The sequence below is a fragment of the Aspergillus tanneri genome, assembly GCF_003426965.1.
Source record: "Aspergillus tanneri strain NIH1004 chromosome Unknown AapTan_1_pilon_pilon_pilon, whole genome shotgun sequence".
Lineage (NCBI taxonomy): Eukaryota > Fungi > Ascomycota > Eurotiomycetes > Eurotiales > Aspergillaceae > Aspergillus > Aspergillus tanneri.
Window position 1 is genome coordinate 148,451 of NW_022984628.1, and position 27,667 is coordinate 176,117.

General features: G+C 53.4%; 8 protein-coding genes across 8 annotated transcripts; 5 read left to right on the plus strand and 3 right to left on the minus strand.

The window, feature by feature from the left end:
* Positions 1-784: 784 nt before the first annotated feature.
* ATNIH1004_002122 (Zn(II)2Cys6 transcription factor) lies at positions 785-3,558 on the plus strand (the record flags this gene model as incomplete). The annotated part of the gene is made up of 2 exons (XM_033566817.1): positions 785-809; positions 869-3,558. The coding sequence occupies 2 exons, from the start codon at positions 785-787 to the stop codon at positions 3,556-3,558; spliced, it is 2,715 nt and encodes a 904-aa protein (XP_033428812.1).
* Positions 3,559-4,489: 931 nt separating this feature from the next.
* Positions 4,490-6,067, minus strand: ATNIH1004_002123 (FAD-dependent oxidoreductase; the record flags this gene model as incomplete). Its single annotated transcript, XM_033566818.1, has 4 exons — positions 4,490-4,537; positions 4,586-5,103; positions 5,153-5,474; positions 5,525-6,067. 4 exons carry the CDS (start codon positions 6,065-6,067, stop codon positions 4,490-4,492), a joined length of 1,431 nt encoding a protein of 476 aa, XP_033428813.1.
* A 242-nt stretch (positions 6,068-6,309) lies between these two features.
* On the minus strand, positions 6,310-7,395 carry ATNIH1004_002124 (thioesterase domain-containing protein; the record flags this gene model as incomplete). Its single annotated transcript, XM_033566819.1, has 1 exon — positions 6,310-7,395. One exon carries the CDS (start codon positions 7,393-7,395, stop codon positions 6,310-6,312), a length of 1,086 nt encoding a protein of 361 aa, XP_033428814.1.
* Positions 7,396-7,466: 71 nt separating this feature from the next.
* On the plus strand, positions 7,467-8,741 carry ATNIH1004_002125 (uncharacterized protein; the record flags this gene model as incomplete). The annotated part of the gene is made up of 1 exon (XM_033566820.1): positions 7,467-8,741. One exon carries the CDS (start codon positions 7,467-7,469, stop codon positions 8,739-8,741), a length of 1,275 nt encoding a protein of 424 aa, XP_033428815.1.
* A 350-nt stretch (positions 8,742-9,091) lies between these two features.
* Positions 9,092-10,649, minus strand: ATNIH1004_002126 (uncharacterized protein; the record flags this gene model as incomplete). Its single annotated transcript, XM_033566821.1, has 3 exons — positions 9,092-9,631; positions 9,688-10,302; positions 10,353-10,649. The coding sequence occupies 3 exons, from the start codon at positions 10,647-10,649 to the stop codon at positions 9,092-9,094; spliced, it is 1,452 nt and encodes a 483-aa protein (XP_033428816.1).
* Positions 10,650-10,953: 304 nt separating this feature from the next.
* On the plus strand, positions 10,954-12,331 carry ATNIH1004_002127 (MCT family MFS transporter; the record flags this gene model as incomplete). Its single annotated transcript, XM_033566822.1, has 4 exons — positions 10,954-11,086; positions 11,141-11,606; positions 11,660-11,893; positions 11,953-12,331. The coding sequence occupies 4 exons, from the start codon at positions 10,954-10,956 to the stop codon at positions 12,329-12,331; spliced, it is 1,212 nt and encodes a 403-aa protein (XP_033428817.1).
* Positions 12,332-12,692: 361 nt separating this feature from the next.
* ATNIH1004_002128 (FAD-dependent oxidoreductase) lies at positions 12,693-14,297 on the plus strand (the record flags this gene model as incomplete). Its single annotated transcript, XM_033566823.1, has 1 exon — positions 12,693-14,297. One exon carries the CDS (start codon positions 12,693-12,695, stop codon positions 14,295-14,297), a length of 1,605 nt encoding a protein of 534 aa, XP_033428818.1.
* A 1,138-nt stretch (positions 14,298-15,435) lies between these two features.
* Positions 15,436-27,274, plus strand: ATNIH1004_002129 (putative Nonribosomal peptide synthetase; the record flags this gene model as incomplete). The annotated part of the gene is made up of 6 exons (XM_033566824.1): positions 15,436-15,528; positions 15,593-15,737; positions 15,791-17,684; positions 17,739-18,538; positions 18,596-24,513; positions 24,572-27,274. The coding sequence occupies 6 exons, from the start codon at positions 15,436-15,438 to the stop codon at positions 27,272-27,274; spliced, it is 11,553 nt and encodes a 3,850-aa protein (XP_033428819.1).
* Positions 27,275-27,667: the final 393 nt, after the last annotated feature.

Here is a 27,667-nt window from a genome sequence, read left to right on the forward strand (position 1 = left end):
AACAACTTGTCCATCCACATCCCCATCATCACGTCCTTACTGCATCACTGGACCCACTTGTCTGCACTCCATCCATCGTTCATCTGGTTAACTTTCACCATGGACCTTGGATAAACCAATCCCCTATCACACCGGCTGCATCCCCTAGCTTTAAACCAAACAGGAATTTGTACCCTCACCGTGGACTCGTTCGTATCCATTCCTGCCCTACTCCTGCATTATTATTTCAGCATTCCTTCGTATTCCCACCATCCCCTCTCAGGACCATGCCGATTCCCTTCAGCCTAGACCTCAGGCGAGTTACTGGGTCGGCACCGAGGCCCTCCGGTTACTCACCACGAAGGGCTGATTTTAGGCCGTCGATCTGACGAGTTCGAAGCTGCATCGAAGAACACGAGTGGCTGTGTGTTCTGCTCTAGTGGCACCAAACCACTCGCCTCAAGGCCCCACCACTACTTTGCATCATCCCTGTCACAAACACAGTAAGATTCTCTTCACTACGAACACTCCTTCCTCGCCTTGGCGCTGGGGGCCGGAACGGCCGGCGACTCAAAGACAGATAAATGAACGTCGCAAGAGGCACCAGTCCTATCATAGATATGTGTGGAGTCCTCAACATTCCCCTTCCCATTTTATTAGCAAGGCCTCCGAGGTAGTGCCGCGCCGCCGAGCCGCTCAGAACATAAAAACTCCACAGCCGGCTGTGCTACGCCCTCCCGGAGCTTGTTCATCGTTGTGGTATGAGGCCAAGCATCGAAGGAGTGAACCCCATTGAGAAATTCCCATGAAATTTACCAGCACACTGATGGGTGAGTAGCATGGCTCTTCGTCGATAGAGGGATCAGCAATGCTAACGACTTCCTTGTAGATCCTGCCTCCACATCATCGGCAACGTCGACGCCCACCTCCGCTGCCACCTCACCTGTCTCCTCCAGTCTACGCCGGAGTTGCATATTCTGTCGCGCCCGCAAGATTCGCTGTTCCGGCGGTCACATCTGCAGTGCCTGTCGAGAGCGCAATATTAACTGCGTCTATGGCCCCGAGGCGCGTAAAGGCCGACCGCGGCGGAAGCAGCCTAGCGCAGATCGCCCGCTTCGAGTTCCGCCGCCAAGGACAAGCGATGTCGACTCGTCTCCGGCGCCTCTCCGGCGGAATCAGAGTCCCCACGAACGAGGAGGATCCCCAGGATCCCAACACACCTTGGGCCAGGATTTGGAGCAGATGTTCAATGAATACTTCATCCACCGCTCTGGATCGCGCTCGAACCTTTTCCAGAACTCCATTGCGTCGTTCCAGCGGGAGATGGACCGGCCGTCTTCTACCCGTGCTTCCGCGGAATGCCCTCGACGGTTGACATACGATGGGCTCCTCTCCTTCCTAGCCCACGACATGGTTGAAATGCTGCTCCGCTTCAGCAACCTAGGCTGTGAACAGCCACAGGGGACAAATCGACACTTCTATATCACCAGCCTAGCTGCCGACACCACCCAGACCATGTTTGACCCACCCCAGCCCATGAAGAAACCCTTGTCGACGCTGGGGAAGTACCGCTTGCTCCAGATGGTGGATCTGTGGTTCTCTATGCACCCGCTCTCGCCCCTGATCTCCAAGACTCTACTCATTAGTGAGATCAAGGATGAGACGGTGGATCCGGCACTCCTCGCAATCATGCTGGCAGATGCCTGCCAGGTGCACCACGGCGGAGCGAATGGCCAGGCTGCAATGGATCAAGAAGATCCCCAGATTCTAGCCCAGTTCGCCGCAAACCAATTACGGCAGCGGGTCCTATCGCTGACAGACCCAGACCCCTTGTCCACAGCACAGGCGTTGATCTTCATGGGGTGGAGGGAGCTGTGCCAGGGCAACGCTCGGCGAGGAACCTGCTATGTGGGCTATACGTGTCGCATTGTGTCCCGGCTGCATAAAATGTGGGCGGAAGGGAACCAGATGGAGGTGGATGGGATCAAATTGAATGGCATTAATATCACCAAGGTGAAAAAAGAGATCCTGCAGAACATCTACTGGCTGTGCCTGTCGACCACTACGTGGTCCTTTATGCAGATCCAACAGCCCTTTTCGCTTTTGTTGCCAGATGAGATCCCTGACTTTCCCAGTATGGACGAATCTTCGTCGCCCATCCTCCGTCTCGATCAGGCATCTGATAATATCTCCACTCTGCAGGCGCAGATTCGGACAATGCAATGGCTGTGGCCCCTCAGTCACATTACCAGCACGGTTGCGCACGTGTATACTCTGTTCCTCAATGCCACGAGGGATGATGAGACCCCTCGCTGCGAGATCGCTCCCTGGCAGACCCAGCACATCCACGAGCTGCAACAGCTGCCGCAGGCGTGCTTTGACCCATCAGTGCTCTCCCGACATATCAGGCGCATTCTTCTACAGGCGATTCAGGCCGTGGAGCGAGAGGTCACAAACGTAGCCTCGCAGTCATTCCTCCTCGCCGCTTATCACACAATTGTTATCCATATGCTCTTTTCCCAACCCAAGAGGTCTACGGACACAGTCTTGCTCACTTCGTCCACAATTCGTACCTTTGCCCAATCAGCGTCGGCGCTGCTGACCATCGCACGGCGCTCCCCTCCCCAACCCACGAGCCCGGTGCCGCTACCAAGGGTGATGGGGCATGGCAGCACGGATGGGGTGCGCACACTCGCCCTTGGTCTGGATACTTGCAGCCGTGCACTGGTGCAAATCCACTCGCAGTCCGACCGGTGGCGGAGAGACAGCGATGAGCCCACGGCGATGCTTCACGCGCAGCTGGCGGAATATGTCCAGGCGATGCACCAAGTGTGCAAAGCCGATTCCCTTATGCAGCGTGGGTCGGTCATCCGACCAGTGAAAAAGCGCTTAAAGCAGCTCAAACACTCCTTTTCTTCACAGTGGTCTGCGACTCCTGTGGTGTCCACTCATTCTTCACCAACGGATCAGACCAGCGTTCATCATCCTTCTAGCTCACCCCGTGAGCCTTCTCGTCACCCGGTGCATCTTGATGCAGCAGCAGGCCTGCCGTTTTCGCACCTTGCGCCCAGCCCGTCACCGGCTCTATCCGACCGCGCGCCCGAATCCCTAGATTCCTATTTTTATCTCGGGGAGCCGGATCTCGGCTCGCTGCTCGCATTGAGCGGATTCGCCAAGCCCAGTTCGGGGGCGCGTCCGAGCGTCCCCCCGAGCCGCTCCAGCACGTCTGAATGCAGCCTTCCCTCCCATCCCTCATCGCTTCCCCCCTCACACCATCAAGGCGCAGATAGCCTTCTCCTTGCAGCCCAGCTGTCCGTCCACGACAGGCACAATGTGGGTGTAGACGCTTTGCCAGAACCGTATGACGCAACCTTCGCTCCTCGAAGCCATCCGATCCAGCCGCGTCGCAGTCAAGGCTCACCCGATCCGCCCGTGTCTACGACGTCCGAGGCTGACGTGGCCACGTTGCGGTATGGGGGCGCTGTGGGAATTGCTTCCCCATGGGCGGTGCCACCATCGTGGCTGGATCCATTCGGGAGTGCGGCTGGAGGTGAGACGGAGGGTTTGTTTCGGACATGATCGCCACCGGGGGCCTGAGCACTGTCCATGGGCCTTGTTTGTTTCAGGTTGCACACATGATTCTGTAGTATCCCTATATCTAGTTCTGTTCTCTTGTATTTTTGAGTTCTGGGATGACTTACTGTTACACTGGACAGTCGATTAGACGCTATATGATAGGCTGTGACTTATATCCCTAATTTCCCTTGCTTCATCCTCTTGTGTCGGTGTGTACAGGTACCTAATGCAGTAACCCTTGTGACGAGCCTCGACGTAGAAAATATAGCAATATGCATTGGGTGTGTCGAAACTGGTCTGTTGTACAAACTGCCTATTTAGCAATAAAAATTTGTTGGAGATTATTTTGTGTGACCTAGAAAACCTTCTGCCAAGGTTGTTGGGCCTATGATATCTAATTATTTATTCGTGGAACATATTTATTTATGCAACGTGTTACTGTATAGATACCTGAACTGTTCTTACTTGTTCAATATATACTTAATTAGTATATTGTGTACTGTAAACATAAACTTGTTTTTATATCCTTAAAAATTTGGTATTATATGGAATATAAAACAATACACAGATTTCTCTTAGCAAAGGCATGGCTTAAGCGATAAACCAATCATAACATAGGTAGTTCTTAGGATACGTACTGAACCGACCCCTTCATTGCTCCTAGCCAGAGTTTAGAGCAGAATGACAGCAACGACATCAATCTATTCATGTCTCTTCGGCATATTCCCATGGCTCAATATCTTGCAGATGGAGGGTGCATTCAAAAGCTTGAAAATATCTAGAAATCGCTCCTATAGTATGAGGAGCAGTCAATACATAATAGATGGGATAGATAAGAGTACAGTTATATATGGAACCCCAACATCTATGCATCAATATAGAACATCATCATCGACCAAAGGAAGATCCAGATCCTTTCCCAACCCATCCCGCCTCAATCATTCTTCTTCCCACCTACCTCTGCTCTCCGTCGTGCCTCCAACTATATTGATGTTAAACGGGCGTTCATGCGGTCCACAGTAAGACATACCTTCTTCGACACCGGCTGGTGCCCATACAGCCACTGCAAATACCACATCCAAGCACTACTCGGCATCCACTGGTAGATAATCGACCGAACAAGTTTCCCCATCCCCAGCGGCAACTTTGCCGTGTGAATCTGTGCGTACCGTGCCGAGAAGGAGGCGACTTCCTGAGCACGGCTCTCGCGTGCGCGAGCGTAGGACTCCAGTGCGTTGGGAGTGCCCTCGAGAAAGTCGACGATTGAGTCGGCAAGAACTGTGGCGTCCTCAATCGCTTGACAGGCTCCCTGGATAATTCTTAGGATCATACAGGAGGAGATAAGAGGATTAGGAGGGGGGGATATACTTGGCCGAAGAAGGAGGTCATAGAATGCGCCGCTTGGAATCTCGTCAGAAAGCATCGAGAAAGATGAGGCTGTGGTAAACTCACCATCACCTAGTAACGCAATTCGTCCTTTGGCCATATGGGGGAAATCGACTTCCTCGAAGACATTACTGGCGATCACTCGCTCGGCTTGATCCACGACTACCAGGATTAGACAGAGCGATGAAGGATGTGAATGACAGGGAAATACTTGATTTGACTGTTTTATCTTGACCGAATGGATGGAATTTTGCGCCATACTCTCCATTGACGGTGTCAGGGGTGGCTGTCTTCCAGACAGATCGGTCAGGTACCTCTCCCGGGGCGAGGTTGGCAAGCTTGACTCCGATGAACCACTGTCGATTCTCCTGACATGGCCAGGTCGTCAGACTGGAGTCGTTATACAGCATCCAGTGACCGATACCAAGGTCCTGCGTGGTCAGATGTTCTAGGGATTTGGTGTATCCTGACATATGGACACGGCCAGTGAAGCGGATGGTATTTTGCGCCTTCAGGCCATTGGCACTGGCGAGCTGTACTTGGTCAGTATAAGATCTTATAGTTTGATCTGGAGCTGTCTTACAATGCGACGAGTGGCGCTGCGAATCCCATCAGCACCCACGACCAGGTCGGCTGTGATCACTCGTCCATCGTCACTCTCCACGCGAACCGGAGTCTGCCTATCAGCTTTATCGACAATATTGACTACGTTCCACCTTAGTCGCACACTCTCTGCGCCCCCGGCAGCCTCGTATAGATAGCGGTGGAATTCATGCCGCTCGATAGAATGGACGTTATATCCGAACCACCGTTTAGCCAGGCCAAAGTTGATGGTCCCCCAACAGTTCTGTTCACGGTACACTCGAATCCCCAGCAGTTCCTGGGAATGAGCTTGGATGGCCTGGTATAGTCCCAGCTGGTCCAACACGCGTAGACAATTGGGGGCCAGAGAGATACCGGCACCCTGGGGCGTCACAACTGGAGCGCGCTCCAGGACAACGAAGGCGATGTCGAGATCATGCAGTAATGCCCCTAGGGTGAGGCCTCCGATTCCAGCGCCGATGATCACCACGGGGAAGTGCTCGATGGCCTTCGACGGTAGGCCTGTTGTGTTTGTGGTGGTCATGGTGACTGTACAACCGGTGTGGGTTTCTAGAACTCAGCACAGTGAGGTTCATTAATATTTATTGCTATTTCCAGTGCATAGTCTGGATGATGAGCTGAAGAAAAGGGCCGTTTGTGCGCGGAGGTCGATGCCGCGGGCATTTCTCGGACGGAGTTTGGATACGAGATATTCATGGTATTGCTTACTCCGTCTATACACAGTGAAATAAAATGCAAATCTATCAAAACATCTGACACAATCCATCATCCCACGCGATCTAAAATACGTTTCAAAATCCCCGTCAGCTCATCGGCAAACTCCTGATCGAAACAGCCGTCATGCATCGCACGAAACGGCACGGTCGACAGGCTCTTGAACCGTCCTTCCGGCCATCCATTGCGTCCGTCGCGGTGGATTTTCTTCGCGAATGTTCGACGACTCTCACGAAGCAAGGGGGAGATGGTCCCCAGCGTTTCACATTTGATTAGAGTGACGTCCGTCTCTGGCAACGATGGACGCTGACTCAACGGCACTGTCGATCGATACGTCCCCAGCATTCGCAGTCCTTGATGGATGTGTTGTCGCAAGCGCTCGTAGAACCGGTCCATGATATCGTCCTCATCTTCGTCACTATCGATTTCCCCGTCGGAGTTTTCTCGACTGGTGCTGTTGCTGCTACTGCTGCTACTGATGTCTTCGTCGAGCAGCGAGACGCTAGTTAGATCTTCGGGAGCGTTCATGCGCCGTGCGATGGCATTGTATGTAAGCGTAGCCAGAAGGTTATGTTCGCGCGCATCGTAAAATGGGGGATACAGTTCTGGATTCAACGAGTCGATCATCACGACATGCGATACTGCCTCCCCTTCGGCGGACAGGATCCTGGCCATCTCGATGGCAATCATGCCGCCCATTGACCATCCTCCGAGCAGGTAAGGACCCTTGGGTTGAATATCGCGACGAACAATAGAAACGTAGAGAGCAGCCACCGCGGCCAGACTGCTGGGCATGGGAGACTTCGATCCATGCTCGTAGACGGGGGCAGAAATGCCGTAGACGGGGCGTCCTCCCAGCGGGCCGAGGGCGAAATAGGGCAGTGCCAGGCCCGACACGGCATGCACGAGGATCAACGGCGTGCGCGGCGAGTCCGGGCTGCCTTGAATATGCAGGACGGTATCCATTCTGCTGTCCGTTATCTGAACTGCTGTCTTGCGTGAACAATCCATCTGGCGGTCTTTTATTTTATGGGTTTTAGAGACGCACCGCTGGGAAACGTCCTCCGCGCTCCGACGGGCATTTGAATGGCTGGTCCGTTGTTTCACGGCATGACGTGGGCTCGTATTTCGGGCCATAGTTATATATATATATATCAACAGGAATGTAGCCAGTCATCATCACCAAATTCAGTTTTTCTCTCCTCCTGATGAAGCTCTTCGTTGTCCTCGGGCTACTCAGCAGCGCCTTTGCTGCCCCGGCTCCATCGGGCAGCCATGGAAATCCAGCCTTTGACATGCCTTTGACATGGACACCGTTTGGCTTCACCACCGACAGCATCACCGTCGGCACGCCTCCCCAGCGGGTGGACTCGTTTGTCGACTGGACCTGGATTGGACAGTATGTGTTCACGCCACGCTGTCACGGCAGTCTGTCCAAGACATCCGACTGCCTGCAGCCATCACAGACACTGTTCAACCAGACCCAATCTCGCACCTATGTCAATCAATCGCGCCTTTTCCGCGACCGAGTCTGGAATCCAAACCATTTCTTCTTCTATGACGATCTCTCTATCGGTTTCGGCTCAGACATCGAACGCGTTGGCAACCACAGCGCGCGCATCACCCTACAGATGGCGGACATGCACTTCTCCCTCGACTTCGCGTATCCATTTGCCGGTGTCTACGGCCTATCGCCTGTTTTCGCGGATAAGGATAACGCCTCAACGCAGTCACCTTTTTACCAGATGTGGCAACGCGGCGCCTATCGCTCGTCCATCGTCTCCTTCCAGTTCTGCTATAACAGCACCTTCGGCAACCCTACGCCCGATCGCGCGCGCTGTCACGGGCACGACGCTCTGCAGACACTCGGTGGTCTGTCCCCCGCCCTGACGAAGCTGGGAACCAAGGAAGCGAGCAAGTCGATCCTGTGGTACGATAATATCGACTACCCTATCGTCAACGACATCGACTTCGAGTATGATCCTCCGATATACAACTACTGGGCTGCGCGACTCACCAAACACCTCATCGGGGACGAGGAACAAGCTTTGAATACTACTTACGGTGGCAACCCCGGTGCGATCTTCGACCACGCCAGTTACGGCCACGGCGTGCCCATGTCTGGGAACAGCTATCGACGGCTAATCCAGCTGACGGATGGAAAGCCCCTCTCGCTGGACAAGGACGATCGTCCAAACAACGGCAATCAGTCCTTCGTGTCGGTCGACTGTGACCGGGTGTCCTCGTTCCCTGCGTTGAAGTATCAGTTTGAGGGCCACGATCGTCTGTGGGAGGTGATTCCGCAGAATTACGTCGAGAGGCTCTCCTTGGGTAATGCCACGGAGACGTGTGTGCTGAATGTGCGCACACTCGGGGAGGGAGACTTTGTCATCGGGAACTTTGGGGATACATTCGCGAAGGATAAGATTGTCTTGTTTGATTTTGAGAAAATGAAGGTTGGGTTGGCAGATATGCCTTCGTGATTGTATAGATGGGGTCGATTAGTATTAGATGTATATGATCTAGATGTTGAATTTATTGTTTATTCGTTCATGTCCAAATATATACGCGGGTTGACGATGTACTCATATAATGTTTAATAAAGACAATAGGAATGAGAAATCGAATAGAATAGTCTCAAATAAAATCGAGTTGCATGTAATAGACAGAAACCAACGGATCAAAAAGAAAAAGAAACGAAAGAAAAAACACAACAACTATTTATACAAGTGCCTTGACTTAATGCCATCTATCAGACTCGATTCTACCTGAATACAATAATCAAAACATATAAGAAATAGTCTACCAACATCAACCTTCATCTAAATGCAGGTCAAATCCTCCGAATATTCACTTGCACGTCCCCCTTCAACCACGGACTGCCCACTTTCGAAAAGTCCAACGTAGCCGTGTCCTGCGACTCGCCTCCCTCCCCCCAGTGCAGCTCGCATTGCTGCACCACCGTCGACACCACCAACTTGGAGATCATAACCGCCATCTTCTCTCCAGGACATCGGTGACTGCCACCTCCGAACGGGATGTATCGCAATTGAGTCCCGTCATTCATCTTTCGGGCCAGGTCCGGCTGCTCCATCCATCTCTCCGGCGTGTAGCTCTCTGGATTCGTCCACACCTCGGGATCATGGTGCGTCAGGTACGGCGAGATCGAGACCACCGTGCCTGCCGGGATGGTTACGGCGTCTGACACATTGCGAAGGGTTTTACTCTGGCGCGCCCACCGGACGTCGCTGTTTCCTGAATAGTGCCGACCGGTCTCTTTGACAAGAGCGTCTAGAAACGCGGATTGCTCGACCCTCGGGTTGACTGCGAGCTCTTGTCGCAGCGTGCGCAGTCGATCCGGTGACTTGAGAAGCTGTGGTAGATTGTTAGTTTAACGGTTCAAGACGGAAGGGTCCACGAAGAACCAACCTCCAGAATCGTCCAGGAGATACTCGCTACGGTACTGGTATGTGCCGCGAACATCAGTAGCGTGTGGTGAGCACCGTAGAACCTGCTGAGATGCGCTGTCGAGGGGTCTCGGAGGGTATACGAGATATAATCCAGCGAGTTCTGCCACTCTTCTGGATTTTTCTCGCGCTCGCGCAGACGCAGCTCAAAAATCTCGCGGATGCGATCGCGAGCCGCCCACAGTCGACGTGCTGGCGTATGGGGCACCCAGCCCGGGAGGATGGTGTGCAGAATGCTGCCGACATTGGCCTCCATCGAATGCAGCAGGTCAAATAGCTCGGTGACGTGGTGGTCGTAAAAGTCGGGCCCCATCAGACAGCGCACGATGATCTTATGCACGAGAAACGACACCTCTTCGAACAGAGGCATGGGCTCGCCACGCTGGGCAATCTGTGACCAGTCGCCGATAGATTTGACCGCCTCTTCCTCTGCAACCTGACCATAATGGTCGAGGGTAACTTGTCGTGAAATGCCTCGACTGAGCGACCCTACGAAGGCGCGCAGATGGTCAAAGTAGCCAGGCACCACGATCTTGTTCAGGAAAAAGCCCATCCCGTCGCCAAACGACCACACATCCTATATCAACGGTCAGCACCAGAAAATACATGTATCTCAGGGATGAGGACCTCTCGCGTTTCCAAATACTCCTTGTTCAGCTGCGGACTCCTCAGCCAGACGGTGCGGCCCAGCAGCATGGGCACCGTGAAGCATTGTCCATACTGCCGGGTAGCCGAGGCGATGAACTCTACCGGGTCTTTACTATACTGAATGAGATTGCCCAGGACGGGAATTCCGACCGTCACCGATGGCACCTTGCTAAACGACAGCAGTGATCGGATGAGAAACCAGGCCAACAGGGTCGCCACGCCTAGGGGAACGACGGCTGGCGTGAGATGGACGGGTTCCAGGACTGGGGCAAACATGGTGCATGGGAAACAAAATCCTCATCTTGGATCATATTTGGCTTCCAACCATCGGTTTTATGTATTTCTAAGCCGCATTCAGCGCTGATGTGATGCTGGCTGTGAGGGCGGAGTCTGACGGATTCCCTCCGTCAGACGACGGAGGTTTTTTATGCTCCAGTCCATTAAAGTCCGCCGGTCACCACAACCGATCTTCCTCTAGATTTGACCTCTCTTGAAAGAAACATTTGACGAGAAAATTGTGTAATTGACTTGACAAATTCTCAAAGAATCAATTTCTATCGTGATGGACCCATACCAAGTAATGTCAGCAAGGGAGAAGGAAAATACCTCGGAGGAAGCGCTGGTGGCGCCAGCAGATCCTGGTCCCCCTGATGGCGGGCTTCGTGCCTGGCTGGTTGTGGTGGGAGGCTTCCTGACGTATTTTGTGACATTTGGTAGCCATATCCTGGTCCCAAGGCGAAAAGTGTGTTGCTAACGAGACGGTGCAGGGTTGCTCAACTCCTTCGGCACCTTCCAGGCATACTACGGGGAACACATTCTTCGGGATCGCAGTGAAAGTGAGATCTCCTGGATCGGATCCATTCAGCTCTTCCTGCTCTTCATCGGTGGCCTCTTCTTTGGCCCCGTCTTCGATACCAAGGGCGCCAAGGTTCTCTTTGTCCCCGGCACGATCTTCTTCGCGCTCTCCTTGATGTTTGTCAGTCTCTGCCGTGAGTACTACCAGTTCATTCTAGCTCAGAGCCTCCTCTTTGGCATTGGTGACGCCATGCTCTTCTACCCGACCATCTCGGCTATCTCGCACTGGTTTAATCGGCGCCGTGGGCTGGCTCTGGGAATTGTGGTTGCCGGTTCGTCCCTCGGAGGAATTGCCTGGCCACTCATCTTGAACCGCCTCTTCGACGCGGTGGGATTCCCATGGGCGCTACGCATCATCGGATTCATGTCTCTGGGTCTGTTGGCCCCGCATGTTTGCTGGTTGTGCCTCGACTCCCACCGACGAAAGCCAGTGAGGTGCCCCGGTCGGAGCTGGTGGCCATCTTCAAGGACGCGCGCTTTATAATCTTTGTCGTCGGCATGCTCTTTGTCATATGGGGGATGTTCATCCCGTTCTACTATGTCCCCCTGTATGCGATGCAGCATGGCATAGATGCCGCTTTTGCAAACGACCTCATCGCCATCCTTAATGCGGGCTCGCTGGTCGGGCGCATCGCGTCCGGGGCGCTTGCGGATAAAATTGGAAGGTATGAAATGACATCCCGACCTGGAATGGGCTGAAGGATAGTAGCTAACCGGACAATAGGTTCAACGTGGCAATCCTCTGTTCACTGCTGTCTGGCGTCGTGCTGCTCTGTCTGCATGTCATGCGCACCAAGGCCGCCATTGTGGCCTTCGCAGTTCTGTACGGACTGTTTTCGGGCGGCCTGATTTCCCTGCAGTCGGCATGCGTGGCACAGATCACAGAAAACTTGCAGATCATCGGCATCAAGATCGGCGTCATGATGGCCGTCTGCTCGGCTGGTGCCCTGACTGGCAGTCCTATTGGGGGTGCCCTTGTATCTGCAGACGGCGGAAAATACTCTGGCCTGATTGACTTCGCCGGCGTCATTCTCCTCGCTGGAACAGCACTCCTCACAATATCCCGGGGGACCATCAATCGGAAGCTTCTGCAGGTAGTCTGAATAAACTCCGATTACGCGCGGAGGCTGTGCGTAGTGCGATCTAGCTAGCAGCTTAGTATGAGGCGCTATATCAAGTTTGTTTTAGGCGTTTCAGAATACGAGAACGCGGAGACAGCACCCGACAAAGATAGAAGTCCTAAAACACGAAAAGAATTCCTCCGGGGGGGGGGGGGCCTCGGGCAATAATCTTCTGTTCAGCGCGGTTTTGGCTCCGCGGGAAAATGGAATGCATGCAGGTGGTTGGCTTTCTGTTTTTGATAATTCCAAATAGATGTATCATATAACCCCTGAATAGCGCCCGACGTTGGGGAATGGCAACTCAGCCTTCATTTCTTTCCTCCACATTTTGCTTCTCGCAATCATGCGTCTTCTCGTGCTATTCCTGGCCATTGCCAGCATTTGCTTTGGCCAGAGCCTGACTGCTCGTACCAGCCAGAACGATGAACTCTACAACTGCGTCGCCAATGTCTTCTCAACCACGGCATCTCAACGCATCGTGCGACCTGAGGACGACACTTACCTCGACGCACGCTTGGGGGAAACTATTCAATTTACTGAGCTCCCTGTTCTGATCGCGTATGCGGAAAAGGCCGACGAGGTTGGCCGTCTGGTGAAGTGTGCGCAAGTGGCTGGAGTGAAGGCAGTCCCTCGCAGCGGTGGCCACAGCTTCACAGCCTATTCCGCGTTGAATGGGACGCTCGTCATCGATATTGCCCACATCAACAATGTTGAAGTCTCTCACGACCGCCATACGGCTACCGTCGGCGCCGGTATCCGACTGGGCGCCCTCTACACAGCTTTGGATGCATACAACACTTCCTTCATAGGCGGCATTTGTCCCACCGTCGGCCTCGCCGGATTTATAGGGTCCGGCGGGTTCAACATGCAACAGAGGTCGCAGGGGTTGGGTGTGGACCATGTCCTTGCGGCGAAAGTTGTAACCGCTGACGGACTGACGGTCGTGGCCTCGCCGGACTCACACCCAGATCTCTTCTGGGCCATCCGCGGCGGCGGTGGCGGTACATACGGTATCGTCGTTGAATTCACTCTGTCTTTGACAAAGGTGCCACGATCGGCTATGCTTCTCCTGAGCTGGAATGAGACCGAGTCCCGCTTCCCCGTCGCTCGGCGGTTTCTCGATTGGGGCCCGAAGCAGGAGCCCGCCTTCATGTCGCAGATCAACGTCTACCACGACAAGGTGCAGGTGGTGGCAATGCATTACGGTCGATCGGCGCTGGCGCTTCGCAGCCTGGTGAACAGCTCCGGGCTGTTGAGCATTGGTCACCCGGAGGTCATAATTGCGGGTGGCTGCAACATCGACAACGCCCGAATCTTTGGATACACTACAATGGAATGCCTTCCGGACGACAAGGTGGACGCGTCCATCCTGAATGTCATTCCAGATCCTTTCAGCAAGGTCGGCGACCACCCCCAGTTCCAGTACAACGAAAAGCGCAAGTCCGACAGCGTAGGGGCTGCGCAACCTTGGGAGCGCTTCTATCGTCTAAGCAAATCCTTCTTCGTCGAGAAGAAACGGCCGCTCCGGGATGATATTCTGCGAGGAATCCTGGATCGCATCAGCAAGCTGGACGAGGCCAGCCAGATCTGGGGCGAATGGCACTCATGGAATATCCCCCAGAAAGCCCCTCGCACCAAGAGTTCTTTTCCCTGGAGGGATGAGGCGTACGCACATCTGGAGTTCCAGATCCATGGCTCGCAAAATGAAACACAGCAGCATATCTACGAGGACTGGTTTGCAGACCTGGAATCGTTCTTGCGGCCAGCGGTTGGACCAGCGAGCTATTCCGGGTACATGGACGAGGATATTTCGACCAACCCGCTTACGTCCTACTATGGGGACAGCGTCTGTCGGCTGATTGGGGTGAAGCAAAAGTATGATCCCGACGAATTCTTCAGGAACCCGTTTTCTATTCCAGCATCGCCGCCCGAGGGTATTAATTGTTAGGGATATCCATATTTCGGATTCCCACAGTAATAAAACGGTATATATACTCGAATGTGTCTGTTCGCCTGTTCATACATAGTGGCCGTATATAGTTTCACTTTGATCTTCTTGTCGTTTGCCATTAATTATTCCGCATTCCAGTCTACCGTTTCTAAGCCCATAAGTCCTAGTCTCACCTAAGACTAACTCGTAGTGCCATAAGCTTTGCTACCAGCACATTCAATCCTCTCAAAAGGCTGAAGACCAGCAAGGGAGTTGCGGGCAGCCCTAACTAATGCAACATATTTGGGGATTTGTAGTCTCAATCCCTGTGGTGGCGTTTCACCACGTGTAGTCCAAGACAACGTTGTCCCTTGCCGTTCACTTGGAAAACGCAGCAGCCTTTCCGAGATCCTGCGAAGTCGCACAGGGCTGGCCATGTGGGCTGACATGGTTGGTATCCCTGCGGCGGGCTTATGCTTACTACTGCAGCGAAGTTTATAAATATAGATCAAACTCAAACTCCGATCGGCGCTCCGTTTCCAAACGGAGCGGAAAAGAGAAGAGCGCCTTGCCACATGGTGCTGACTGCATGATTTGGTCTCGTATTTTCAACTCACCTGCCTACCTCCTCGTGGCCGAAATGCAACGCAGAATAATGGATCTCAGACGGAGGTAGGACGAAAACCTCCGAAAAGCCACAGTTTTGGGGAATATGAGCCCAGAGACCGTGGATTTGCGGCGACTTTGCCGCCATGATTACACATATACGCAATCCCAAAACCACTGTAGAAAAAATATGAAAGCCAGGAGTGCCCTTCGAATCCCTAGGAGCTTCAGCGCAATTGTCATCCAGCATTTGGTCATTGTCGGGGTTGGAGATATTGTTCATCTCGTCCAACAGTACGGCTTGCAGGCTTATTCAAGTGTATAACAATAGAAATCTCTGGTAACCCCTCCCCTTCCTCCTCTTCACTCACTTTTAGCAGTCATGTCGATGCACTTTGAATACCCTCGAGCCTCTTCAAACCTCAACAACCAACCAAACACGTCATCTGCCATGGGGACGCAGACTACTGTCGTTGACGACCACCCATGCGTCATTGGAATGGCATGCAGGGTACCCGGCGCATCTTCCCCTTCAAAATTGTGGGACAATATGATCAACAAGGTCGATCTCCAGCGCAAGATGCCAGCGGACCGATTCAATGTCGACGCCTTTTATCACCCTGATGGGACACACAAGGGCTCAGTTTGTCTCCCACGACGAATCTCGTCGCCCTCTTCATAAAACGTACCACTGATTCCAGTCCTAGACAAATGCAAAATATGGCTACTTCCTTGACCAAGACATCGGGCTCTTCGATGCTAGCTTCTTCAGTATCTCCGGCAAGGAAGCCACAGCCATGGATCCTCAGCAGCGTCTACTGCTTGAGGTTGTCTATGAGGCACTTGAAAACGGTAGGATAGCGCACCGCGTTCTATTTTCAAGGTCTTACCGCTAATCGAACCAGCGGGAATCACTCTGGATGAGATTCAGGGCTCGCAGACATCCGTGTACTGCGGTTGCTTCACTAACGACTACAACGCCATGACCACCAAAGACCTCGAATACTATCCCAAGTACACTGTCACCGGTACAGGAAACTCAATCCTGGCAAACAGGATCTCATATTTTTACGATCTCCACGGTCCCAGCGCGACCATCGATACCGCCTGTTCCTCGTCCTTGGTCTGCTTCCACATGGGTGCTCAGTCTCTCCGTGCTGGAGAGGCCGACATCGCCATTGTGGTTGGTTCGGCGCTGCATTTCGATCCCAACATTTTCATCACGATGACTGACCTGGGTATGCTTTCCACCGACGGTCGCTGCCGCCACGGCGACGCGTCGGGTAGTGGTTATGTCCGAGGCGAGGGAATCACCGCCATGATTCTTAAACGCCAAAGACAAGCAGAGGCCAGCGGTGATTCCATCCGCGCAGTGGTTCGTGGCACGGGGGTAAACCATGACGGGCGCAAGCAAGGTATTACGCTGCCATCAGCCCAGGCCCAGGCGGCACTGATCCGCAGCACTTATCAGAGCGCCGGGCTGGATCCCGCTGATACCACATATGTCGAGTGCCATGGTACAGGCACCAAAGCTGGGGACCCTCGAGAACTGAGGGCCATCAGCGAGGTGTTTTCTGTTGGACGCAGTGGGCCTTTGTACGTTGGTTCAATCAAAACCAATATTGGCCATTTGGAGGGTGCCTCAGGGGTGGCAGGTCTGATCAAGTCCACTCTGGCTCTGGAACGAAAAATCATCCCTCCAAACATGCATTTCCACACCCCAAACGCTGAAGTAGATTTCAAGGGCTGGAAGATCGATATCCCGTCTAAGTCCGTTGAGTGGAAGGTGAAAGATAGTACCACCCCTCGAAGGGTATCGATCAATTCATTCGGATATGGCGGCACTAATGCCCATGTTATCTTGGAAGAATACACATCAAGCAGGACACAGCCACCGGCTCCAACAATACCACAGCATTTGGCTGACATGACACGGAAGAGGCCGTACCTCGTTCCGTTGACTTCTCATACCGAGAGATCGGGTAAACTCATGGCGAACAAGCTCTCCGATTATATGCAGAGAAACCAGGAGGTTAATATCTCCACATTTGCCATGACTCTCTCCCGACGTCGAACAATGCATAGGTTCCGTTCCTTCGCCATTGGCTCCAATGCGGAGTCGTTGCTTAGCAGCCTAGAAGAGCCCCTGCCAGTGGCCCAATGGAAAGGAAAATTGGACCGTCTCCCTCGTATTGGGCTTGTCTTTACTGGCCAGGGCGCGCAATGGTTTGGAATGGGGCGAGCTCTAATTGAACAGTGTCCACTGTATCTACAAACATTGGAGAAATGCGACCAAATACTACAATCACTGAGCCAGAACCGACCGACTTGGTCAATCGTGGAAGAGCTTCTCCGCAATAAAGACGACACAAAGCTGGGCCAGACTGAGTTTTCGCAGCCTATCTGTACCGCTATCCAGCTGGCGATGGTGGACCTGCTGGCTCAGTGGGGCATCAAGCCTTCCAGCGTCGTTGGTCACAGCAGCGGCGAACTTGCAGCCACTTATGCGGCCGGCATTCTGTCGTTCGAAAACGCTTTGGTGGCTGCATACTACCGCGGCGTGCACATGGGTGGAGGCGCGGCTGACCCAGACAGCGTTCCTGGAGCCATGATGGCAGTGGGAATGACAGAGGCGGAAGTGGTCGCTAACCTGGAGCCCTACACTGGTCGCATTGCCATTGCCGCCATGAATAGCCCTTCCAGCTTCACCTTGTCCGGCGATAGCGATGCCATAGAGGAGCTGCAAGGTAAACTCAGCGAGAGGAAGGTATTTGCCAGACGTTTACAGGTCGCTCAAGCGTATGGTTATCTCCTTATTATTCATCCCGTGTCTTGATATTGACAATCTCTTAGGTTTCATAGCCATCATATGTTCCCTCTTGCTCCAGGGTATGAAAAGGCTCTGGAGGAGTACCCCGGATTCAAGGCAAACAAGACTCCAGTCGCATCCATGGTGTCTAGTGTGACCGGTAGAAAGGCGGATCCCAGCACGATGGGTCCTGCATACTTCGCTGCCAACATGACAGGGATGGTTAAGTTCTCTGATGCCCTGACGGAGATTGTACTGGATGAGGAAGACCAGCAGAATGTAGATGTGCTTGTGGAAGTGGGCCCTCATCCAGCACTCAAAGGGCCATCAAATCAGACGCTTGATCAGCTCAAGCTCAAGATCCCTTACATTGCTACGCTAGATCGGAAGCAAGATGCATATGAAAGCCTTCTCGCCACTGCAGGGCAGCTGTTTGCCCTTGGCTACCCGGTGAACCTCGCAGAGGTCAACCGGGATCACTTCATCGACAGGACATCCGGAATACTTGTCAGCTCTGGTACACCGGCTACGAAGTTGGAACTGCCCACTTATGCTTGGGATCATGAAAGATACTGGGGTGAAACTCGCGTGATCAAGGAGCATCGGCTGCGTCCATTCCGACACAGCATCCTGGGTGCACCGGTGCCAGGATCGCTGGCAAGTCGTCCTCGGTGGCGAAACTACTTGCGAGTTTCAGAGATTCCTTGGCTGGTCGATCATTCCATTGATGGCAAGGTCATCTTTCCCGGTGCGGGTTACATCAATATGGCCATGGAAGCCGCCGCGCGGTTAAGCCGAAACTCTGTCGGAAGTCTTAAATCCATTACACTAGCCGACGTCTCCGGTAAGGCCCTTTTCTGATTCCCAAGAATATCCATATGTGTATTAACCTGCATATCAGTGAAATCCGCACTCGTGGTGAGCGAGAATGACATGGGAACGGAGGTCATTGTAGAGCTTTCCCCTGTTGTGGAATCCGCTAAGACTACGTCGAGCGTATGGCATCACTTCGTCATCTTCTCCATTGATGAAGCCGGCAACCAGCGTGAACACTGTACAGGAATGGTTAAAGCCGAGCTCGGCAGCCCCGAGGCCATCGACTTGAAGAACGAGACACATACACATACCCACACCATCCGAAGTGTGGGCCGCGAACAATACTATCACCGGCTGCATTCCATGGGGCTACAGTATGGAAAGACATTCCAGCTTCTAACAGGAAACATTGAAAGTGGGCTCAGCAATGCGACGGCGCCCATATCTTGGCAGCCGAGCTTATTCTCCCAAGAGGAAAGCGAGCTTTGTATTGTGCATCCTGCATTCCTAGATGCGGCATTCCACCCAGTCTTTGCCTCGATTGAAGGACACCTGGGTAAGACACTTAAAGAGCCTTATGTCCCTACGTTCCTGCGTTCCATGAAGGTGTCTGGTCTTCTGGATGCGTGGAAGGCCTCCCCATCCGGATTTCAAGGCCAGGTCTCGGTAAAGACAAATGCGGCTGGACCACGGACTGCGATAAACGAGGTTCAGATCAAAAGTCCTAATGGTCAACTGCTCATTGAAATTCAAGGCCTCGAATTGACCAATCTCGGAGCAAACTCGGCAGACGACACACGCCGATCCCTTTTCTTTGGAGTGGAGTGGCAGCCGATGTTAAGTTCCCTCCCATTTGCAGGCCACAACCTCACCAAGATCGGCGGCATTCCGGGAATCGTCAAGTTATACGCGCATCAATTTCCGAACAAGAAGATTTTGCATTGCACCCCATCTGAGTCCTCAACGGCTGAGATCTTAAGGGGTCTGCGAGGTGTGGACGGGGACCGTCGGAATTTCCGGCAATTGGTCATCTCCCCTGTTGCCTCTGCAGCTGCTGACACCTTTCACGACACTTTCCAGCACTGGGGCGGGTTGGTGCATGTTGCTACTCCAGAAGATCTCGAAGGAGACAAGTTCGACCTGGTTGTGATATCAACTACTCCAGATGTTCACATGTTCGATCAGGTGTCCGATGAGGGATACCTGCTAGTAACTGGCGACTGTGAGAATATCCCGGATGGATTCAATCTTGTTCTGCAGACCCCTGGGTTACATCTGTGGCAGAAGAATTCCTATACCAATGGAGCCCATGAACGAACTCTCTCCGTTATCATGCCCAGTCAATGTTCGCCGGAAGCTGAGGCATACGTATCTGCCCTTGAAGCGCAGGGTTCGCATCGCATCGAGCGTCGAGAATTTCTCTCCTTGGCCAACACGCGTCCCAGTCTTGGTGACGATGTAATCGTTCTCGCCAGCCTTGACACTCAGCTGTACTTCGATGCAAAGGCCAGTGGCCGAGCAGAGTTTTACGCCGCGCAAGAACTTTTTACAAATGGTGCACGCAATATTGTCTGGGTAACACGAGGAGGTCTTATGGATGTTTCGTCTCCGGAACAGGCTCTGATCCTCGGTCTGGCTCGCACGGCACGTAGCGAAAATCCTGACCTGCGCCTGGTGGTGTTTGATATGGCGCCAGAATGCGGTGCAGCCCGTTCCGCAGCGCTGGCAACACACCTTCTAGATCCATCTATCAGCGAGAATGAGGTCGCAGAGCGCGATGGAATCCTATACATCCCACGCATAGTGGCCAATGACCAGTTGAATTCGAAACTGCCCAATGGGGTAGGCGCCGAACCAACTATTCAGCCACTGTACCAGCCAAATAGGCCACTTGCTCTACGGATTGGTCGGCCAGGATTGTTGGAAACTCTGACATTTGCGGATGATGCAGAAATTTCAAATGAGCCTTTGGGAGCAGATGATCTGGAGATCGAGGTCAAGGCGTCTGCCATTAATTTCCGCGACATTGCTGCCAGCATGGGCATAATTGACGATTTCAAACTCGGCGACGAATGTGCCGGAGTGATTCTGCGCAAAGGAGCCAACGTCTCCGATGCCTTCGCTGTGGGTGACCGTATTGTCGCGTGGCGTCCAGGACAGGGAGCTCACCGCACAGTGGTGCGAAACCCAGCCTCGCTCTGCTACCGATTAGGGGAAATGTCTTTCAGCGTTGCCGCTGCTATTCCCTTAATTCTTACTACTGCGCATTACTCGCTCATAGATACCGCACGTCTCCAGCCGGGTGAGACTGTCCTCATCCACTCGGCGGCTGGAGGAGTTGGCCAGATGGCAATTCAGATTGCCCAAAACATTGGGGCAAACATAATTGCGACTGTGAGCTCGCCTTCCAAGCGCGCGCTTCTAACCTCAAGATACGGCCTACACGACTATCAGATTCTGTCCTCGCGAGACGACTCCTTCGTGCACGGTGTCCAGCAGCTAACAAACGGCAGAGGAGTGGACGTGGCACTCAACTCCCTAGCCGGCCCTTTGTTGCATGCGACCTGGCAGTCACTCGCTCCCTTCGGAAGATTCGTCGAAATTGGGAAGCGCGATATCCATCAGAATAGCAGAATCCCCATGGATCCTTTCCGGCGCAACGTCTCTTTTGCTAGTGTCGACATGATTACTGTATTCGAGAAAAATAAGCCCCTGGGGGCCCGAGTGTTCCAGGAATGCTGTGCCCTCGTCCATGACGGCAAGATTCAACCACCTGAGCCGATCACAGAGCTGTCTTATGCCGAGGCACAGAAGGGATTCCGGATGTTGCAGATGGGAAACATGATTGGAAAGATTGTGTTGGTTCCTGGTCCAGATGACCATGTTCTCGTAGAACCGACCAAATTCAGTCGCCGCAAGCTTTTCCGGTCAGATAAAACGTATCTCCTCGTTGGCGGCCTCGGAGGTCTCGGACGTCGTCTCAGTGAATGGCTCTTCCAGCGAGGAGCACGACATCTAGCCTTCCTGTCTCGTTCCGGTGCCGACAAAAGCGATGCTCGAGAGACAGTGGAATGGCTCCAAGCACGAGAGGTAGAGGTAACAGTATTCCGGGGCGATGTCACTGACGCCGCCTTTGTCCATCAAGCCGTGCAACACATCGGCGCTACAAACCTGGCTGGTATCTTTCAGGCGGCCATGGTCTTGCAAGACGCGCCATTCGATAAGATGGGCTACAATCAATGGCAACGCTGTCTAGGTCCAAAAGTTCAAGGGACATTCAACCTCCATTCAGCAACAGCAGACATGGCCTTGGATTTCTTTGTCTGCTTCTCATCCGTCTCGGCAATACTCGGATCCAAGGGCCAAGCGAACTACTCCGCAGCCAATACATATATGGATGCTCTCTGCCGCTACCGTCGTAACATCGGGTTGGCCGGCACAACCATGGATGTAGGTATGATCACCGGCATTGGCGCAGTGTCTGAAGACGCGAAGCTCCAGACCATCATGGAGCGGATTGGATATGATGCAGTGAACGAAGAAGAGTTATTTGCCCAAATTGAAGTCGCTGTGTCAGGAGAACAGCAAGCGATCGCTGACTCCCAGGGTCGGGAAACACATCAGACTATCACAGGTGTCAATCTCAGACGCCCAGACTACTACTGGACGACAGAGCCTCGGTTCAGAAATCTCTACGCCAATCATGATTTTGCCGGTTCAGGGTCTGGCACTGGAGCGCAGAAGAACTTGATGGCTCAACTACAGGAGGCGTCGGATGAGACTGCACGCATTGAGATACTAACTACGCGATTCCTGGAGAAGATTGCGGCCGTGCTTTCAGTTGACCAGTCGACACTGCAGCCCAACCGGAGTCTCGCCGACTATGGCCTGGACAGCATTGTTGCCATAGAAATCCGCCAGTGGTTCTTCCAAACGGTTGCGGTCGAGCTCGCCATGTTTGATGTTTTGAACAGCGGAAGTATCCAGGCATTAGTCAACAAGGTCGCTGGGATGATTGTCCTGAACGCGTCGGAGGCTAAAACTACAACCAAGCAAGGGGAGGCTGCATCCCCTCAAAGTTCCCAGTCCACCCAGGTAACCCTACCAAAGGTGGACGGTGCATACTTGGATAACGTGCTAGGAGTGGAGGATGTGCCCATGTCGACATTTCAGCGTCGTTTGTGGTTTATACATAACATGGCAGAGGACGCCTCCTTCCTCAACCTGCCTACAGTCTTCCATCTCAAGGGTAACCCGCAAGCTGACATTGTACGATGTGCTCTCCAAGAGATGAAACGTCGGAACGACATCCTCCGGACAGCTTACTTTGAGGGTGATCAGATCTCGCAGCAGCAGGTGATGGAGGATTGCACTGTCGACCTCCCTATGTTGGACGTCTCATCGGCAGCAAGCCCTCCCGATTCCCTCCGGGAACATGTCTCCGGCCTGACACGTCGGCCGCTGGACATTGAGTCCGGTGAGGTTATGAAGGCTTCGCTGGTGAAGCTAGCCGACACCGAGCATGCGCTTGTTCTCATCTTCCATCACATTTGTATCGACCGTGGTAGTAGCCAGTCATTCCTTGAGCAGTTCACCGGCCTATACGACAGTCTGAAACGCGGTACCAACCTTGACGCCGTGCCACATCCCTCCGTCAGTTACGGTGATTTCAGCCGTTGGCATAATGCCCGTTTGGCATCTGCGGAGATGCAATCAACCCTGGACTTCTGGAAGAATGAGTATCGGAAGCATCCAGCACCGATGAAATTGCTCCCATTTGCGAAAACATCTCGACCAGAGTACAACGACTATCAGCGTCAGATCCACCGTGCGACGCTGAAGACAACGTTGCAAAATCGCATGAAGCGGATCTGCGCACGTCTCGGGGTCACCCCGGCGCAGTTCCTGATGGCCGCCTTCCGGACCTTCCTCTATCGGTACGGTCAGGAGGAGGACCTGACGCTGCATATGGTGGATGGTAATCGACCTCATCCGGCTGTTAACGACACATTGGGATTTTTCGTCAACGTGGTGCCTGTTCACTGTGCGGCAGACCTCACTGGCACTTTTGAAAACGTCCTGCAACAGGTAAAGGAACAAATCATGGCGGCACTCGCACACTCCCAGCTGCCCTTCGACGCTATCGTGGATGCGGTAGGTGTTGAACGCAATCCCGCTCATTTTCCCCTGGGCCAGGTTATTGTCAATTATCAAATCCATGGAACCATGCCAATCTACCCAGCCAGTGACTTTGACATCACCGATGTCAAGGGCGAGGACATTCCCACTGCATGCGAACTCGCCCTTGAAGCCCTGGAGGACCCGTCTAAGGGTCTGCAGCTGCGTCTGGAGTCTTCGAGCACACTCTACGGTGAGGCGGACATGGACCGCTTCCTCGACAATTTCGTCGCGTTCATGAGCAGCGCCATCCGTGACCCGCGTCAACCCGTGGTTGAGATGGGCCTGGTAGGACCGAAAGAGATGAACTACTTGAAGGAGAGCTTTTATAATTTGAAACGCACTGAGAATCACTGGAACCACCAGTCGGTGGCAGGCCGCATCATGGAAATTGCTCGCGAACAACCCACTGCAGTGGCCATCGAGTCGTCCGAGAATGTTCGACTAACATATGAAGAATTACTAGCCACTGCTAGTGATATCGCGGCGGCAATCCATTGTGCCAGTGTCTCTCCTGGAACAAAAGTCGGGATATTCAGCCGCCCAGGACCGGCCACCATCTGCGCCATGGTTGGCATCCTACTCGCTGGGTGCGGTTTCGTGGCGCTCGATCCCGAGTTTGCCTCGGAGCGTCTGGCGTTTATGATATCCGACTCAGGCACTCCCCTTGTCCTCGCGGGACCCGGACTCGAAGAGAATGCTCAGCGTCTCGGGATCAAGGCTGCTGTGACGGTGTTGGAACTCGCGTCTATCCCGGCAGCTGGCAGGATACCTCAACTCCCGCCCCCGTTGAAAAAATCCCCATTCTATGTTATCTACACTTCAGTAAGAGTCTCTAAAACTTCAGGTAGGAGCTACAAACCATTACTGACGCAGAGAACAGGGTAGCACCGGCGCCCCGAAAGGGGTCGTTTTGACCCAGTCAAATACGCAGCAAATGCTGAGCACTTTGCATCATGATTTCCAGTTTACACCCCAAGACCATTTCCTCCATCACTCCTCCATTTCATTTGACCTGTCGATCGTTCAAATCTTCTCCGCCCTGACTTCCGGAGCCCGCGTGTGTGTAGCATCCAGCACCATTCGCAAAGACCCCATTGCTTTGGCTACGTACATGGAGGCATCCCAGATCTCGGTCACTTATTTCACGCCAACCCAATTTGCCCTGTTGATGGAGCATGCAACGGAAAAGCTCCAACGCCTGCAGAACTACCGGATCGCCTACTTTGCGGGAGAGCGGCTACCGGTGCGCGTCGTCAAGGCCTTCTATGATCTAGGAACACCTGCGGTGGTCTACAACACTTGGAGCCCCAGCGAGCTTGTCGTGCAGACAACCATCCAGCGTGTCAATAAGCCTACCGACGACAGCAGCAGTATCCCCATCGGTTTCCCTATGGCCAACACGCGCCACTACATCTTGGGAGACCGAGGTAGGCCACTCCCCGCAGGCCTCGTCGGTGAGATTGTCGTCGGCGGCGCCCAGGTAGGTCTTGAGTACATTAATCGGCCCGATGCCAATGAGAAGGCCTTTCATCCGGACCCATTCTGTTCAGAAGAGGACAAGCAACAGCATGGGTGGACGCGGATGTTCAGGACAGGGGACCGCGGCCGGTACCTGCCTGGTGGCAACCTCGAATTCCATGGGCGAATTGCAGGGGATAAGCAAATCAAACTCCGTGGCTACCGGATTGATCTCGGGGAAGTGGAACACCGCCTATTTGTTGAGGCCAACAAAGACCCCACGGGGCCCGGCATTGTTGACTTGGCTGTGATTGCTCGTCGAGTGGTAGTGGACAGCGAGAGCCATGGTGACGATCGCCAACTCATTGCTTTTGTCGTGCCCAAAAAGCACCTAGACAAGCATGGAATGTCAGCCTTTGCAGTGCGCTTGAATCAATACGGAAGCCGGTATCTGAATCCGTACATGCTGCCCAGTGCATATCAGTTTCTCCAGGCTCTGCCGGTCACGATCGGCGGCAAAATCGACCGGCAACAACTGCTTCATGGAGATCTGCGCCTGACGTACCCCATTGAGGAAGCTCAGATCCAACGAGCTCAACTGAACAACGGGCATGCCAATGAAGTATGTGCAGAGTCGGTTGTGGCTACCGTCATGGACGGCTTCCGCGACGTGCTCAAGCTTCCTCGGGACCGGCCCATCGCTCCCAGCGACAGCTTCTTCGCCCTTGGGGGCAATAGTATCATGCTGGTCCGGCTGCAGGCTCGCCTCAAGCGTGCCTTAAAGAAACCACTCGCCCTAAACCCCATGTTTAAAGCGCCAACACCTCAAGGCATTGCACAGATTCTCGGGGGAGGGTCCATCACCACCACGTCCGCAACGACGAAGCTTGAGATTGACTGGGATGAAGAGACGAGTCTCAACTTCCAACTGCAGTCCCCCAGCGTGCCGAAGATCGCGGCATCTGACATCAGCTCCATCCTTCTCACCGGTGCGGACAGCTTCATCGGCGTTCACATGCTGGCCACCATTCTGCAAGACCCCGGTATTGCTACCGTCTATATCCTGGGCTCGCAGAAACAGCTCCAGTACTCCGATGTGGAAGCGGCCTTCGACCACTATCGCCTGTGGCCCTTGTTTCCCAACCCGGAACTTGTTGCCCCCCGTATTATTTGCGTGGCAGGGTCACTTGGTTCTCCGCGGTTCGGGCTCTCGTTACCGCAATTCCGCCGTCTCGCAGGTCGCGTGCAAGCCATCTACCACCTCGGCGGTTACGTTTCCCTGTTACAACCATACGACGCCCTCCGCTCGTTGAATGTCGAGTCTGTTCGCGACGTGATCGATGTCGCCCGTCTGGGGGCAGTGCAAACGCACATCCACCACCTCTCAACCTGGTCCGTCCCTCATCTGCAGACCTGGTCGACCTCCCAGCGGACTACTCCCCAGAAAACCATCGCAGGCGAAGGCAGTGCTAGCCATTTCACACCAGAGGCCAGCAACCGCTTTGGCTATTTCAAGTCCCGGTGGGTGGCGGAACGATTGATGGAACAGGCAGCCGAGCGTGGTTTTCCCGTCACGATATACCGGGCTTCAGCCGCGACGGGAAGTAGCGTGACCAGCGTCCCCGAGCCCAAAGACGACTTCATTCGCACCATGATCTTAAGCATGGTACAGGCGGGCGCGGTTCCCGATTTGACGCAGGCCGACCTGGCCTTCGTGGCCGACTTTGTTCCGGTGGATTATCTGACGGAGGGCTTCCATGCACTGGCGACATCAGGCCTGCAGCCTCCAATAGATGGGAAAGAAGCAACATTCCATCATTTATGCAATCCATCGCCCCTGCCGATTTCCCGTCTTCCTAGTCTTGTAGGAGAGATTCTCGCGGAACCCGGCCGTGCAGGCAAAACGCTGCCCGTGGCCGAATGGTTGGAAACAGTGTCTCGCATGGATGATTCCCCGGATGCACGCGTTCGCTGGGAAGTACTATCGGAGTATTTTGATCTTGGACATAATATGTTCGCGCTGGAGTCGAGCAAGACGCGCGAGAAGTTGAGAAGACTGGGCGTGGTGGAGTGTCCGCCGATCGGGGCAGAATATCTGCGGACGATGCTGGAGAGCTCGAGGTAGAGCTGTGTGGATTGGGACTGCATAGATTTGGACGGAGTTAGCATGGTTTTTTTTTTTTTTTTTTTTTTTTTTTTTCTTCATTTTCTTTAATATTCTTTTTTATTTGTTCTCTTTTTGTATAGGCTGTGATTGTATCGACACTGTCGACTGATCACTCGTCCTGGCGGGGATTGAGTGATGGTTCCATGTGTGTAGGGCAATTTATGCTGTTTCTTCCTTTTTTTTATGCTGAGAATACTATCATGTAGAATGTCACCTTTCCAATGCCTTTGAGTATTGTAGTTACTTGTTTTCGAAAGAGAAGGCAATAAATAGCGTTTCAACATAGTGACGCGTGGTCGCGTCGACTTAGTTGCATGACAACGTGAAGAGATCCACACGTTACATCTAGAG